The 17,363-nt window shown below is 33.2% G+C and overlaps 1 protein-coding gene across 1 annotated transcript; it reads right to left on the bottom strand.

Moving 5' to 3' along the window:
• Nucleotides 1–567: 567 nt before the first annotated feature.
• On the bottom strand, nucleotides 568–3,716 carry LOC122041568 (sulfite exporter TauE/SafE family protein 3-like). Its single transcript, XM_042601293.1, has 12 exons — nucleotides 3,303–3,716; nucleotides 3,034–3,193; nucleotides 2,566–2,766; nucleotides 2,425–2,489; nucleotides 2,307–2,334; nucleotides 2,165–2,235; nucleotides 1,990–2,076; nucleotides 1,845–1,898; nucleotides 1,530–1,751; nucleotides 1,270–1,363; nucleotides 1,040–1,180; nucleotides 568–948 (listed from the first exon to the last, which is right to left on the bottom strand). Exons 1-12 carry the CDS (start codon nucleotides 3,516–3,518, stop codon nucleotides 863–865), a joined length of 1,425 nt encoding a protein of 474 aa, XP_042457227.1. The 5' UTR covers nucleotides 3,519–3,716; the 3' UTR covers nucleotides 568–862.
• Nucleotides 3,717–17,363: the final 13,647 nt, after the last annotated feature.

Raw genomic sequence — 17,363 nt, 5'->3', positions numbered from 1 at the left:
GAAACTAGGGAATACTTGTTCCTATCGATTCACACTTTCATGAACATTGAACAAGGACAACCAAAAATGCCCTAAATTTTTCTCCTTCTACGACGCCGGCTTTAACCCAAAATAGTTAGCACACAAAATAGGGCTTTTCATACCAGAAACAGAATGCGAAGCGACTGACTGGCGACTCTCTTCTTCCTCCTCCATCGCCTCCGTTTCTTCCTCTGATGAGATCGGATCTGCCGCTTCTTGTGAGAAAGAAAGAAGAAGCAGCAGCTCGAAGGATGGCTTCTGACTGGAGACGATTGGGCGAAGCACGAAGAACACGAGAAAGAGGCCTGCTCCTTTATAGCCTGATCGCATCGGGTCGGATTCTGACTGGGATACTACTTAATACGATCAACCCGTTTACTCATGCTATATTAATTTATTATCAATGTATAATAAATAAATAAATAATATCTAAATTCATCAACAATTATGGGATTTTTTTAAAGCTATTTATCTTTTATGAAATCACTTTAGGCTCGTTTACTTGGAGGGATAAACACAAAAAGAAAGAAAGAAGAAAAAGGAGGATTTCTTTAAACAGATGTGTGAATGAATAGCCATTACTGCAAGATCTGACTGAACAAAACAGATGACAATATTACAACAACATTACTTGCGACAACAATAGAACAAGAGAGTTCAAAACTTCTTCCCATCGTTTACCATCTCCAGCCAAATTAACTATTCAAAACAAGATCTTAAAAAAAATTCGATTTTTGTAGCACTGGCAAGACACCATGTTCGATCATTGATCACGTCCCCCAGTCATTCCGAAAAAACCGATCGAACTGATAAGTTTACTTTGATGTTTCGGTGGTCGCTGCTATACTTCGTATTTGCAGAGATTCTCGAATCCCATGTACTCGTGCTGCTGGATCTTATAAACCATGTTTGAAATGCCAACTCCGCCTGTTAAACATCGAAAGGAAGAATTGCATACTTTCTAGTAGTTTTGACATGGACATATTTCGAATGAATGGAGGAATTCATGGCTTCTTACCTAGCGAGATTGCGCTAATAAAGATGGTGGATGCGAGAATGAAGATGATGAGTGATGCCCTCCCCAATATTTCAATCAATCGCCTGACTACGTGCTGGCCGACAATGGCGGCGACTAAAGAAATGGCCACAAAGTATAATGCTGCATGATTTAGAGAAAGAACAGGAAGGTTAGTTGTGTCAACTGCAATGTGAATGATTTCAGATATGGATTTCAAAGGGAATTATTACCATATGGGATCGGGAAACGCTTAAGGAGGTAATATTCAACGACGGACATCGATGAGGAAAATGTCATTGCAAAGGTTGCGGTAGCACTCGAGACCTAAAAAGCACGAATTCGATTAGATTGTGCTCAAAGAGATGTATCTTGTCTATGTTAATCAACATATGTGAATTGTATCCTTCTTTTGAACTTTATGCATTCATGTTACTACTGAGATTCGAATGTCTTAAACAAAGCGAAACGATTAGAAGTGCACTGCACGCACCTGAGGAGGAACACCGAGCTCCAAGAATACAGGACCTAGAATAAACCCGCCACCGAGACCAAGAAGCCCTCCAACCATGCCGGCAAGAACACCGATCAAACAATAGAATATGAGAATAAGAACCGTAAAGTTTGATCCATTCTCCCCCTTTGATGAAATTACTCTCCTTCCGTTGTATAAATTAATAGCTTCATATCCCGATACCCCCAAAGACACGGGAATCTGCAAAATTTTCACAGGTGCGATGTGATTATAGAAATCATTATGAATTATCAAGTTGACTCAAAAGTAAACAATCGCTAATAGAACAAGAACCTGAAGAAAGTTGAGAATCCAATACCACGTGGAGCAGGTTGATGTGTAGTATTGCTGAAAGGATATACAAAGACAAATTGTATCAAAATTCCGTATTATATCGTTATTAAATTTATGTCGATGACTTGGACCAGACTGCTCTCACCTTCAGAACTTGCAGAATGAGAAATGATATCCACACAAAACAAAGAAGGCCAAACTCCTTCCAACACACATTCTCCATGATCGGGACCTGCAAAGGTTATTATACCTGTCTTAGTTCCTTATCGCATAGTTTGCCGCCAATAAAACTGATGAATAATAATACTAAGTTTGCTAACCTCGGTCCTCAGAGCCTTTGACGCGGCCCCAGGGCCGGACGGTAGAGCTTTGTACTCCACTTCATCTCTTCCTGCTTGACATAAATGATAGGTTAGTCTTAAGCATTTGAATTCTTAACAAAAAGATGAAAATTCAACTCACTGTCAGCATCCTTTCGCATCGCTGCCTCCTACAATTCAAAACGAGATTTAGGAAAAATCAGAAAATGCAATTGAATCATAAGGGCTTAAACATTTCAAAATCCAGGTGAGCTATGCACCTTCTTGGAGATGGTCTCTTTCTTCCATGTATCTATACCCCTTAAGAATGCCTTTGTTGATGTTCCTATTACAACGATCTTAAAACATGAGTCCCTAAACCGGGCACAGTGGGAGAATTGACAAGGGATCAGCCGATTTACCAATGAAGAGGATAATAAGGAGAATTGTGACCATCCAATCAGCAAAAACGACGTTAAATACTACTCCTATACTGATGCCCAGCATGAGCATTGGCTGGAAAAGCAAAGCAAGATCATAATCGATGATTGGCATATCCAGAGTTGGATGCCTCAGCTTCAGGTTATACCAAACTGTAGATCCTGCAGCACCCATGATCATGCCTGCACCAAATTAGAACTGTTTAGGTATAAAAACAAAAGAGAGAAGCACAAATGAGACACAAATGAAGATTCTGAAGAACTACAAGGTGAATCAAAAACAGTGTAGAATATAAAAGGAAGAAGGTAGGTGGATCAAAGTTGTGTCTTTTGAATTATTAGCACTGAAAATTACCAGTCAAACCATCTGTTTAGGTTTACCCTTTTTTATTTTTGATCTCATTTAAATGTGTTTGTGAGTTCAAGTTTGATAGGAGTTTCAGATCTTACATTTTGATATCGCAGTGGAAGACTTTGGATCGAATCCGATGATAAGGGTAAGCATGGGGACGTAAATCCCACCGCCACCAACACCTCCAACGCTCCCAAAAGCAGATCCCAAGAATCCAATTAGGGTTCCGACAACGATTTGCCACCCCAATTCCATGGGCTTTAGAGTGAAAAATAAATCCAAAAAAGGAAATTTTAATCAAATCGAAGAAAGGAGACCTGAAAGAAACTTTCCAAATCTCAAAAACTTTAAAGTGCAATTGTTTTACCGGCCAAACGTGCTGGTAGGAGGAACCATCCGATTGCCACAAGAAATTTACGACCTTGAGCATGTAATGAGACAGCCCGACCTCCTCGGCTTCGACCGCCTCGCCAACTGCGACCGCGGGAAGAAACCCTCGGTCCGCCGCCGCCATCGCAGCGGCCAGCGCGAGCGAGACGAGCAGGCTCGTCCATAACTGTCCGCTCCACCATTTGAACTCCATTCTCCCTCTTCCCTCCTCAAAAACCAAGCTTTTGCTCACTTTCTCAAGGCCTCTCTTCCGGAAACAACCCAAGCCGGCAAGTCAACGCTTCCGCCTCCGTTCCGGTGCCGGAAAAGCGATAGAGAAGAGGAGGCGGCGGAGAAGCCAATATCGGATTCTCTGGAGACCCGGAATCCGAAAAAGGCTCACGGATTCATAGGGAGGCGAAATGCAGTGGTATTTAAGACCATGTAGTACGAAAATGCCCCTGCACTTGGAGTTAATTTCGAATGCATTAATATAATCAATAAATATTAATAACAACAACAAATGAGCTAGCGAGCTGTTTTTTCCCATAGATAATGAGCCATTTGGAACAATAATTAATTGTCGCGCGTGAGAATTGTGATTTTTTAAAAAATTATTATTATTTTCATAATAATCTTGAGCATGAAGTTTTATTTGGGTTGGAAAGAATTTTAAATACAATAAAAGTATTTTTCCCCCCTTTTTTGGATATCGTTTATCCATTTGGAAGGAAATAAAATTTATAAAAAATAGATAAATTAAATTCCTTTTATAAATTAGTGATGTATTAAATATAGATTAACAAGTAATTTGATTTTTCAATCAAGGATTTTATTAGTCATTATATTAACAATTTTTTATTTTATGTGCTATATATTAGGAGACGGTGACGTGGAAGAAATAAGGAAGACCTAAAAGACATGCGAGGAAAAGCAATAAATATAAATTAAAAAAAATTGACTTTTATCGACATGTGATAAAATGAATGTGCATGCTTCATTGCCGCCGGGTGGAGAGGCTGTTTTTTTTTATTTATGAATATTTGATTTTAATTTCGGTGAATTAATAAATAATTTTTTAATTAACGGTTGAATAATCTAATATTTAAATTGTATAAATAAGTAAAAATTAGTGCATCGAACAAAGGCGAATGATCATTTACAAAAATTAATTATTATTATCGAAACAATGACAAACTATGAGTTGATTCCTTATTTACATTCTATAAATAAGCAAATAGGTAAATTGCCACAATTTCAAAGATTATAAAATCGGATAGAATTAGAAGGGAATTAATGAATAAATTTATATTTCTAAAAATTATTAACTTCTATTTATAGAATATAGACACTAGGAAGTTGCTTTCAATTACTATTAAATTATCCTATAGATAATATTAAGTTATATTATAAATACTATTGAATTAATTTTAAATAGTGGAAAATTTATTATAAATTTAAATTTTACACGTTATGTTTATCTTATGCATTTTAATAATGAAGATTTACCCAAAAACGTTAGCTAGTTTTATATATTACCCAAAAAGAATATCCATTTTATAATTGACGAAATTAGGTATTTTCCCTCCCCCATTTTTTTCCTATAATACCTCACTCTTCTATTTAACTGTTTATTTGGAAAAAAAAAATCTAAATTATGTTTTTTACTCTAAAAAAAATCTAATATCCTCTTTGATCTCTGTCTAAAAGTTCACTTACAAAGTGGCCTAATGGCTTGCTCTCCCATGTATTGAACTTGTTATTGATCTTAGGGTCTGATATAATTCATATTAGGTTTACGTTGGAAGTTAATATTGATTGTTCCAATATCATTTTAATACCTCCGGAGAAATCGAAATAAGTAATAGAAGTCATCATTGAACTCCTTACAATCTTAGAAAGCTAAATGACCTAAAATAGGTCTAATCAAACTTGTCTAAACTCATTAGTGGATTTTGACTAAGAAGATATAAAATGGGGTCTAATTAGACTCCTTGGTCTTACTTTGCTTCTTAGTCTTTCAAAAAAGAAATAAATATTCTATAACTAACAAATTTTTTTTTTTTGTTAATTTAGAAGGGATAAAAATATAACAGAATTAATGCTTCTATAATTATAAGAATAAATAATCTTTTAGTATTATTATTCAAATCTAGTATAAAATTATGATGTTTGTTAACATAATTTATTTCATAACTATGTCATTCTTTTTCCATATTTTTTAAAAGCTAAAATATTTGAATAACAACAATTAAATATAAGAATAAAAAACTAGAACTGAATAATTGATATATTGTTAATGTGGCTTTTGTATATATTAAGAAAATCAATCTAGTCTAAGTAATTAGTTAGAAATTTAAAGTTTTGACACTAAATTATTGATCCAACAAATTAATCGCTATATGAAAAACGTTAAATAAACTTAAAATTATAGTCTTAGAATAAATCAGTTATGAAGTCATCTATTATTTTCAATCAACCTTAAGAGAAATATTTTTAATTCACCAAATTTAATGCACTACCTTAAACATGAATTACTATTATCACCTATTTAAGTATAAAATTAGACCATAACTATTTCATTTTTTTTTCTCATTTAGATGATACAGTGGTGATATAGAGGGGTGTGGGGGTGGTGGGGATGATAAAGATGACTGACTATTACATCTCCAATTCATTTAGCTACTGCTCACAGTTCATCTTGTTGATAGGGGAACTACGAGGCTAAGGCTAGCAATCCACATGATTTTTCTGATGCTATAAAGATACTTTTTGGTTACAATGGCAGTCTTATCGATGGTGACACTGTGGCAACCCTACCTTGGACGACAATCATAGGCTCTTAGACAAAACTCAATACATGAGGGAATAAGTCATCAACTCGCTTTGTAAGTGAATTTTTTGGCAGAGATAAAAGAAAAGATAAGTTTTTTTTTAAGATAAAAATAAAATAATTCGAAGTTTTTTTTTTCAGATGAACGGTAGAAAAGAAGATGGGGGTATTATAGGAAAGAAAATAAAAAAGAAAATGTGATTTTATAGATATATATATATATATTTTATAATATTTAAAACTAGCTATTTTGTTGGTAAATTGCTGTTTTAATAAAGACATCGATCGCATAAAAAAACGCTCACGTTGATCCATCCCGTGAATGAGACAACAACATTAAAAAAAATAAAAATAAAACAAAACAAAAATAATGTAGATCCATAATAATCATGCTTGATTAGTGGATCCAAATCACGTTAAATTAAATAATAATAAAAAAACCTCCTTTGGTTCACGTGAGGGCACCAGTGTAATTATGTGGAAATCCAGTGGCGGTTTCTAGTGCGATGACACGCAATAATTCATGGCCGTCGATTGAAATATTTAATTGGGTGACGGTGTCGGTCGGAATGAATGATTGATCGCACGAGCGCGGCACGTGCCGGAGAGGCCAATCAACGTGGCTCGTGGTCCATGTGATGGCAGAATTTTATAATTAAAATTCTATCATGTTTTAAATTTTCATCCTTAAATAAAAAAATGTCTTTTTATTTTTATTAAAAGTATTTATCGTAAAACTATTTTGAATTGACGTGTGAAATGGAAACGTATCGTATTATTAATTTGTGTGCAATATCAACCGTTAAAATTCAATAAATTATGTGGGAGGGACCACCCTAGCTAACTTTATGAGTCAATAAATTATTCTCTCCGAAGTTATATCGCAGTAGGATATCTATATTATCATCCAGATATTTACTATTAATTTTTCCTCTAAATGAGAGATGTAACTAAAGGATGCTGAACTTCTTGACTAGTCATCGCGTGCGCTTCCCGATTTATCTTAGTGATCGGTGGAAAACTTCGATGGAACTGGACCGGTCACCCAAGGATAATCAATGAGGCTAATTGGGATTATTATTTTTTGTCCCCAAGGTCATAGTGTTGCGGTAGCACATCCAAATTGTCATACAAGTACCCATGGTTCGAACCCCAGATATAACATATTATGTCGGGCTTCTAGACTGGCCGCCATATGCCCTTCCTGATTAATCCCTATTGACTAATGGAAAATTTTTATGGGATCGAACCGATCACCTCCAGATGATAGTCAATGTGACTAACTGAAATTATCAATTTTTTTAGTCAATAAATTATTTTTAACACATGGATTATAATTTTCAAATAACAAGGACTAAATTGGAAATAGTTTATTGAATTTAATTGTTTCCTGTAGTCTGTCTTGTATGTATCATCTGATGAATCAAAGCTTGTATGCTACGTACACGTGATCCAATCCAGATCTATCAGAGCGATCGACTGCATGGTTTCAGACAGGGTTCTCGATTCTTTCGTTTGTAAATGGCAGAAAATGGAGAAGCCTGTTGGGCAACGTACAGGAGATTGATAATATTCATAATCTCTCTCTATATTTAATTGGTCTTCTAGAATGCATTTTAAGGAATATAAATTAATTAAATTCGAACTATAAATTCATAAAAAATTGTCAAAAACTAATATAAGCAAAGAGCAATAATTGGCCTCAATATTCACATATTTTTTAATAAAATATTTTTATGACAATAATTATGGCCGTATAAGCATATGGGTCCTCACGTGATCAATGACCATTTGTCGTATCTTAATTAAGATTCTCATCAATCTATTCGGATACACGTCACTAAACGATATCTCGTAATATCTAAAAATAAGGGGGAAAATATAAACATAAATATCATCCACATGATATAAAAAATAAATTTTGTAACATTTTTAATTTCATGGTATAATTTATGAAAAGAAAAAAAAATATTATGAACAATCATAAAATAGGAAATAAATCAAATTAAATGGTCACTTCTCCATGGACAATAAAAATCATAAACTAATTTTATTAAACTTAATGGATAATCTTAAGCATTTATCACCTCTAGTGCCATTTTTTATTTAGAAAACAAGTAATGAACAAATTCAATATTTGTGTTTGAAAACTCAAACAAAAGTAATGCTTCCATATGGGTGAGGACAACTTTATACATGTGATATGTTGGCATGTTAATGGAGGCATGCACAAAATTATGAAGCACTATGATTAATAATGGATCATTAAAAATTTGTTCTTGAGCACTTGCAAGAGATGAGAAGTGTTTTTAAAACGTTTTTTTCTCCTTTTTGTTTTTTATTGATTAGTGCCTAACCTAGTCATAATTAATTGGTTCACATGTATAAACACATTTTGACCAAACTCTGTTGCTTGTTTGACGAAGCCTTGTAGTCATTTTTATTTGTTTACTTAGTAGATCATGAATTTTAGTGTATGAATTCTTCATAAGTTGTGTGTTGATTAAAAGAAAAATATTTAGATATTTCTCCCTAAGCTTGTAGTCATTTTTATTTGTTTACTTACTAGATCATGAATTTTAGTGTATGAATTCTTCATAAGTTGTGTGTTGATTAAAAGAAAAATATTTAGAAACCTCTCCCTTCAAAAAAAACAGGACACTTTCCTTTTCATTGCTCATCTTGTTCCATTTTATCCAAAGAAAGCCCAACACTTTCTAGCTCTTTTACATTTTCTTGCCACTCTGAAGAAAACAAAGAACTTAAATAAGTTTTTTCATGCATGAAAACTTATCCACAAGGAAAATTTGAATGTTTGACGATTGATGAGAGCTCATTAACTCCCCGTGCACCAACTTTCTACTCTCTTTTAATATTCTCTCGTCACTTTCAAGTAAACACAGCACACAAAGAACATTTTTCACGCATGGAAATTCCATGGAAACCAATCCACAAGGAAAGCTTTTTCTTCCTGTTGATAACTGATAAAAGCTTCTTGTTGAATCAGCTCTCTGTGCTTATCTTTATCTTGTTTGCTTCCTCACAGCTCATATCAATGAACACTGGAAGAGTCAAAAAGAGTTTGATCCAAACATCGAATTCTTCATCGGTCAGAGAAAAACAGCTACAAATCATCAATTGGTAGATCTGAATAGAAGACTAGTTCAATATCAAATTTGTGTTGGCAACTGAAGTAATCACGTGGAGAGTTCAGTGTGGGGCAGACAGGAAAGCTGCAGGATTTGCTTGCTGAGATGTCTTTTGGCTGATTGAAGGACCCTATCGAACAAGACAAGTCAATAAGATACAGCTCATAAACACCATGAATCATCAGTCACGAGTGGGTTCAGAGATTATATCTTAGGCAAAGATGGCAATAATTGCTTTGCGTGAATAAGATCCACAAGTAGGACATGTGCTAAGCTAATCCACAAAAAGGGAGAAAAAAAAAAAAGTAGAAGTAGAAATCATTGCTCAGAGGTTAGCAGGCAACCACAAAGTAGAAGTAATAAGGTAGAGCCACATATTAAGATTTTGGTTTGTTTCTTGAAGTCTAGCATCATGACAAAGTCATTCCACCTTTACATCTAAAAACATGCGACAATTTATGAACAAACCAGTTGGTCAGAAAAAAATGCAATGTAGGAATGTTGGGTCAGCAGCTAGATACTTCACAAATCTGGCACAATGAATGGGCTACGACAAACCAAACCAAGAAGTCTAACATTGTTGCTTATTTTCCTAATTTTTTTTGGAGTCAGGAGGCCATTTCAGATAATTTCATAGCTGAAATGAGAATGAGAATCATTGATTGTCATTATTAATATTTGGATTATGAGAATATGAATGCAAATAAGGAAATGAATCCTTAAAATTGGGTAATAACCATAGTTTGCAAAATCGCGATCCGGATCGTAGGATCGTACGATTCTACGATCCGGAAACCCAAAATCGATCCAGGATCGTGCAGAATCGAGTTTTGTAGTAGAATCGCAGCAGAATCGGTAGGATCGGAACAGAATCGGTAGGATCGGAGCAGAATCAGAGCATAATCGGAGCAGGATGGGTAAAAGCTTTGAGAGGTCATAACTTTTGACTCGGATTGAACCATGGGGCCTATAATATATCAAATCAAAGCTCGTTTAGAGATCTTTAATAAATTTCAAAGTTTATCCTTAACCACCCTATTTCAAAGCCAAAAAATATCATTTAAATCTTTTTCAGATGTCTAGGAGATTTTATCTTTTTTTTATTATCTTTTTTTCATCTTATTAGGGGTTTAAATTATTTAAACATATGTTTAACTATTTTTAGTTAGTTTTTTATCAATAATATCCTGTCATTTATTTTCCTCAAAATAATGAGTTTTTGGATGCCTATTATCTAGTATTGTGTGACATCAACCAGTCTTTAGAAGATTATTTCCGGCGTTCATATTTGAATCAAAGAATTCAATAGCTTCTATTATATACGTTAGGTGGCCTGTAAATTAAATTATCTTATAAACTAAGAAAATATTTATTACATTGAATGTGTTATTATTATTGTATTAATAGAAATTTTATATTTTTATCATTTTATGATATGAAAATATAAATATTATTACTATAAGAGAATAATAGTTGAATTATAAATTAATTTAAATTTGTACATGTAGTAATATATAATTTGAGGTGTTAGTGTAAATGATTGCATATATATACAAAATTAGTTATTTATTTATATGTAAATGAGATTTTTAGGTATTTTTTCTAATTATTAATCATGTATAATAAGATTTTAAGGGTTTTTGGTAGGATCGTACGATTCTACGATCCGATCCTGACCGATCCGATCCTGACCCTAAATCGATCCTGCGTAGGATCGCGATTCTACAAACTATGGTAATAACTCATTCCCATATACCTCCCCTTCAATGAGTCATTACTCTATTTTCATCAATTAAAATATTTCCTTATTCCAAAAATACCCTTGACCTAAAACTAAGATTTTCTCCCTTAATATCAAATATCAAAAAATATTTATTTATTTTTTCTTTCATATCACTTCTCTCTCATTATTCTCTCTCATCATATTTCCTCTCTTATCATTTTATTACACACTTTCTCTCTCCTTAATCTCTCATAGCACACTCTCTTTCCTCTTTTTTTCTCATTACACTTTCTCTTATCTTACTTTCTCTTTCCTCAATCACTTCCATCGCACTCTCTTCCTTCTTTTTCTCTCATCATACTTTTTCTCTCCTCAATTTCTCCCATCACACTCTCTTTTCTCTTTTTCTCATCGCACTTTCGCTCTCATCACACTTTCTCTCTCCTCAATTTCTCTTGTCACACTTCCTTTTTTTTTTCCTCAACACACTTTTTCTCTCATCATACTTTCTCTCTCACCATACTTTCTCTCTCCTCAAGCTCTCTCATCACACTCTCTCTCCTCATTTTTCTCATTTTATTCTCTCTCTTCATCCTCTTCCATCATACTTTCTCTCACATCATATTTTCTCTCTGATCTTCTCTCATCATGCTCTCTCTTATCACACTCTCTTTTCTCATTTTCTCTCATCACACTTTCTCTCTCTTTATTCTTTCTAATCACACTTTCTCTCTCATCAGACTTTCTCTTTCATCATTCTCTTTCATCGTATTTTTCTCTCACATTCATCTTTTTCTCACATCTAATTTTTTCTCTTATTTTCCTTTAAGGTAAAAAAAAATTTTTTGATTTATTCCGATAGAAAATATGCAACTAACCAAACATTACTTTTAAGAGCGATATTCATATTCATACACATTCCATTCCACAATACAATGATTTTCATTCCGATTCCTATTCCTAGGAAAGAACCAAACACCCCCTCAATCTTCCACTCCCTGATACATCATCGACACATGAACTTGTTAGTCAACTTTCAAATATATGTACATTAACCCATAGCATGAGCCAGTTTAAACCAAAACTTTCAAGAGGACGAGATCTCCAGGAAGTTATGTGAGATATTTAAAGAGAAACATGTTATAGATACATGAAGTTTCATTAATCTTCAATTGCAAGATGGCTAAAACACACTAACATAGAGTAAGTTCATCTATACGACCAGTAAATTGCTAATAAAACTAATTTTTATTACCTTTCTTGGAGGTGTTCCTGGTTTTAAGAAATTATTCTTTAATCCCTTCTTCTTGTCAACTGGTTTAAGAATCTGAAACGAACGTATGAGAGTTTCATCTACACTCAACATACCACCAGCATTATCAAATTCCCCACAATAATCTGGGGCAGAGAATATTGTCAGCAGCTGTTGCTTTGCAAAAAATCGTATAACATAGTGGATCTACTTAAGAATACTGTTTCATTTACATAAGCTGACAAGATAGTAAAGATGAATGGGGCTGCAAAAACACAAGTTCGCAGTATCGGACTTTGTTCAATAAATATGAGAATCTAATAACATAAATGAAGTCTCAAGATCCCACCACTAACCTGGTGGGCACGACAGATGAGATCCAGATAATGCTTCTCAAGAAACTCCGACACTTTGTCTTGTCTATATATCCGATTGATGGAAGCACATTCATGGTTACCCCTAAGAAGGAACAAGGTATTTAGGTACCTAATTTTGTAGGCAAGAAGCAAGCATATGGTTTCTATGCTTTGTTTACCACGTTCAACATATTACATAGCCCCCAAGGAACAAGTTGAATATTTAAAATGCCGAAGAAGATCGGGATACTGCCCATGAACGTCTCCTGCAACAACAAAAGTTGAATATTGACAAAGTATCAAAATTCATTTCCAAATTCTTCAGGTCTATGTATATGGCAACATAGATAGCACATCAGTTAGTGGACAATGCTTGGCCTGGTAAGCTGAATAGCTAGCTAAGGGATATTACAATCATCAACAGCCAAAATTTAATAAACAGCTAAATCTAATGAATAATGATTACAAAAAAATCCACTCTAATGAATTTTGTTTGCTCCTTTATCATACAGGACAATGAAGACCAATCGAGCAATAACGCTTTCAAAATAGTTCCTCCATCTAAAGAATTCAAGTTTTTTAAACAATAAATAAATAAACTCTCTAGTTCCTTTTAATACAGAATATAAGCATAGCATTGAGACTACTGACGGCTTTCCTACCAAAAAAATAATAATAAAATCAACATCAAAATATTCTACAGAAAAGAATTCCATGCTTACCAAAACCCTCTAGTACAACAAAACCAACATCAATAAATTACAGGTCTCAATTATTTTAGTCTATCTACACCCATCTCTCTCAAAACTTGGAAATGTTGGCATACAGTTACTCCTTGTACCAAAAGGTTAATGAAAGACGTACCGTTTCTTTGCACTGTGTATTGCATCCTCTCAAGGACATGGTCATGGATTCTTCTTGAAATAAACCCATATTTTTTGACAGAATTCCATGATTCCATACACTGCTATCTTTCCTTTTTGCAATATGCATTAAAACTCTTGCTTTTGCCGCTGGATATTGTGACAACTTCCTTAAATATGTAATCAAAACCTTTCGCAGTTGAAAGGTGAATTGGAATATCTAGCTAGGCGGATAGTTTCCTTCTTATAGTAATACTACTAGAGAAATACTTTCCAGCAATCTTGAAAGGCAATTGAACAGGGATGAATGCTCCTATACGATAAGACTTCATCAGCACAAGTTGTTTGTTAATGGTTGCATGCACACTTCAGACAAACACGTTATTCCCTGCATTTAGACGTGTAAGATTACCTTAATGCATTTAGCCTGATCGTCACGACCACTCAGCCAAGTTGCATGCTTACTCGTGCAAAAGAAAGACTATCTATGCAACGAAGTCTCAAATCAATTTGGTTAAGTTTAAATTAGTTTAAATGTACCTAATAAGGTTTTTTTAGCTGCACATGTAGACCACCTACACTACATGTGATCACATTTGGTCTCTCTGTAGCCCCTCCAAGTTCATCTAGCCAGCTGCATATGCAATCCTAAGGAGGAATTGTAAAAAAAATGAAACAAACACATAAGAAAAAATGGAATAAGTAGCTTTCTTAATGGCCAGAAAGATCCCGGATACTAGGGATTCTCCATGGCATAATAATGAATACGGCGTCATCAATAAATTCTATGTTTTTGTATAAGAAACAATCAATATAAATGGTTTGCGAATTTGAAAGACAAACGACCTCAAACACGAAGGAAAAAAAAATCAACAAAAATCACAACCAAATTCAAAATCGAACTAAAAAATCAAAACTTCCTTTTTCCGTCACTATACCGGGAATCACGAGCTCCAGCGGAATGGGCTGTCTGAGAAAGATCTCCTTCGACACAATGCGAAGCAGCAGGATCTCCGTTTCGGTGTCCTCACCTCTTGGTCCTCTTTAAACCTCGATTCCCGCGCAGCTCTTCGATCAATCGAGGAACAAAAGCAACTGCTTCTTAAGGATAACTTCGTTATACGCCTTCTTCCCGCCTCGCGCGCCACCATCCTCCATGGATCGATTCGAAAGAGCGACCTGGAGTCACCCGTTGAGTTCGAGGCCTAATACTTCATCGTAACGCTTCGCTATATATATATATATATATATAGATGTCGGCCGATATAGATCTCTGTTACATAGTCCATTAACGGTTGTTATAACGGTAGATCTCCATGTTGCTAATTATAATTAGTTTCAACTAAAATTAATAGTTAATTAATTAATCAATAAGACTAAAACATTACAGTTTCTTACTGAACCAGTAAATAAGTTTCAAAAATATTTAAATCATGTATCATAATTTTAAAATTATAAAATCACATATCTATATCTTCTTTTAACTTCATCTTCAAATTAATTCGACTTAGTCAACTGAATGTTTTTAATTAAATCGATTTCATTCTATTTAAAAAATATATCAGCCGGTTTCGATTAAAATCCGATGATAAACTTAGAGATTTCGGAATGATATGAATCAATTCTTATATATTTGTCTAGTTCCTTTGTTTGTAAAATTATTATCAAATATCAATTTAACCAATATATTGAGAGTAGTGATTTTTTAAATATGAATTAATTTTTAGAATACATTCATGTTAAAAAAATTATTTCTCTCAATATATTGCGTCAAATTGATTTTTAATAGTATTTTTACAATCAGGATAACTAGACAAATACATAAAAACTAATTTCATGTCATTTCAAGGTTTTATGTCATTTGGCCAAAATCGACTGATGGACCTAGAAACCTTAAAATGACATGAAATCAGTTTCTATATGTTCGTCTAGTTCTCCTGATTGTAAAAATATTATCAAATATTAATTCGACCCAATATATTGAGAGTAATGATTTTTTTTAACGTGGGGCGAATAAACCTAAATAAAAATAATGTAGGTTCATTCATCTAAAATCGATTGATAAACTTAAAGAGCTTGGAATAAAGTGAAATTACATTATATGAGTTTTTCTAGTTCTTATGATTCTAGTTCTTATGAATTTAGTTTTCCATATATTCATGTTTAAAAAATCACTGCTCTCGATATATTCAGTCAAATTGATATTTGATAGTATTTTTACAATTAGGAGAACTAGACGAACATATAAAAACTAGTTTCATGTTATTTCGAGGTCTTTAAGTCCATCAACCGATTTTAACTGAAACTGGCTAATGAATCTATAGACCTCGAAATGACATTAAACTAGTTCTTATATATTCGTTTAGTTCTCTTGATTATAAAAATACTATCAAACATCAATTTGACCGAATATATATTAAGAGTATATTGAGAGTAATGATTTTTTAAATATGAATTAATTCTTGGATACATTCGTATTTTAAAAAATTATTGCTCTCGATATATTAGATCAAATTGATGTTTGATAGCATTTTTACAATTACGAGAACTATATAAACACATAGAAATTAGTTTTATGTCGTTTTGATATCTCTAGATTTATCAGTTGATTTGGACCGAAATCGCTTGATGAATTTTTTTAAACATACAGAAAAAAATTAATTCGACCGACAAAATAATCAGTTGACTGATGATTTTTTTTTTTTTTTGAAGACGAGAGTAAAATAAGAAGTAGATACGTGATTTGATAATTTTAAAACTATGATACATTATTTTGATATTTGAAAATTTATTCACTGGGTTCGATAAAAAATTAAAATAATAATAATTATTTTATATTTTTATTTATATATAAAAGATTATTTTAATATAAATATAAAAGTTCCAATCTCAATACAGTCTCACACAGTATAGACGAAGTAAATCAAGGACTTATTCAATTTTAATCTAACCATCTTCCTAAATAGAAATAGGAGGACGAGATAACGTAAAATAATATTTACAATTAAAACCATGCCTAATAACTTCGGTCCGAATACTAACTGGACTACTAAATTATTCAATCCTGAATCATTTACTACTGTTCATGTACTTATCCAATCCGAATCTTAGAAGAAAAAAAATTAAAGTTTTATTTTAAAGAAGTTTATTAAATAATTAATCACTCAAATCAATCATTAAATGGTGAGAATTAAATATCGAAACATGAAATTAACACTTTATTCTTAAAATAAAATAAATATTAAAAAATAGATCAATTTAATTTGTCTTCCACAAAACTTATTCCAATTACGATAAGGATACCTTGATCGGCGGGAATTTAGATAGGGACGTATCTATAAGCATTAGTTGACTTTGACTTTTGAGTGGATCTTCCACAAAGTGCTAGGACCATTTAAATTAAGATTGAGAAAGTTTTTTTTTAAAAAAATCTAAATAATCAACAATTGAGATACTTTAAATATTTTTTTTTACTATGTAAAGCATTTATTAGAAATTATAAGTCGACCTAATCTTTAGCATGGATTCTTAAAAAAAGATTTGTTGGGTTGAGTTCAAAGCTATGAGATATACGTGCTTGTTAACTATATTATATCATTTTATAGTGGTTAATTATAATTTTTTGATTTATTTTATGATAATAGTAAGATCGATCATATTCATTGAGACCGCTGAAATGATGGATTTTATCTTATACAATAATGGTTGAGTCGAGTTGACTTAGACTCATTTTGGGTTGGGCTGAGTCGAGTAAGATTGGAGTGAGTGGGCTAGCTCAGTTGTTCGTTAAACGTGGGACCCACAGCTAAATGTGGAGGAAGAAATTATGTTTCGTGTTCCGCGTCAGACACGATAGCCCGATGCGCGCTTGATTCCGCCGGTG

The sequence above is a fragment of the Zingiber officinale genome, chromosome 2A (assembly GCF_018446385.1).
Source record: "Zingiber officinale cultivar Zhangliang chromosome 2A, Zo_v1.1, whole genome shotgun sequence".
Lineage (NCBI taxonomy): Eukaryota > Viridiplantae > Streptophyta > Magnoliopsida > Zingiberales > Zingiberaceae > Zingiber > Zingiber officinale.
Note: the sequence above shows the minus strand (reverse complement) of the source record. Positions and strands in the feature narration are given on the sequence as shown.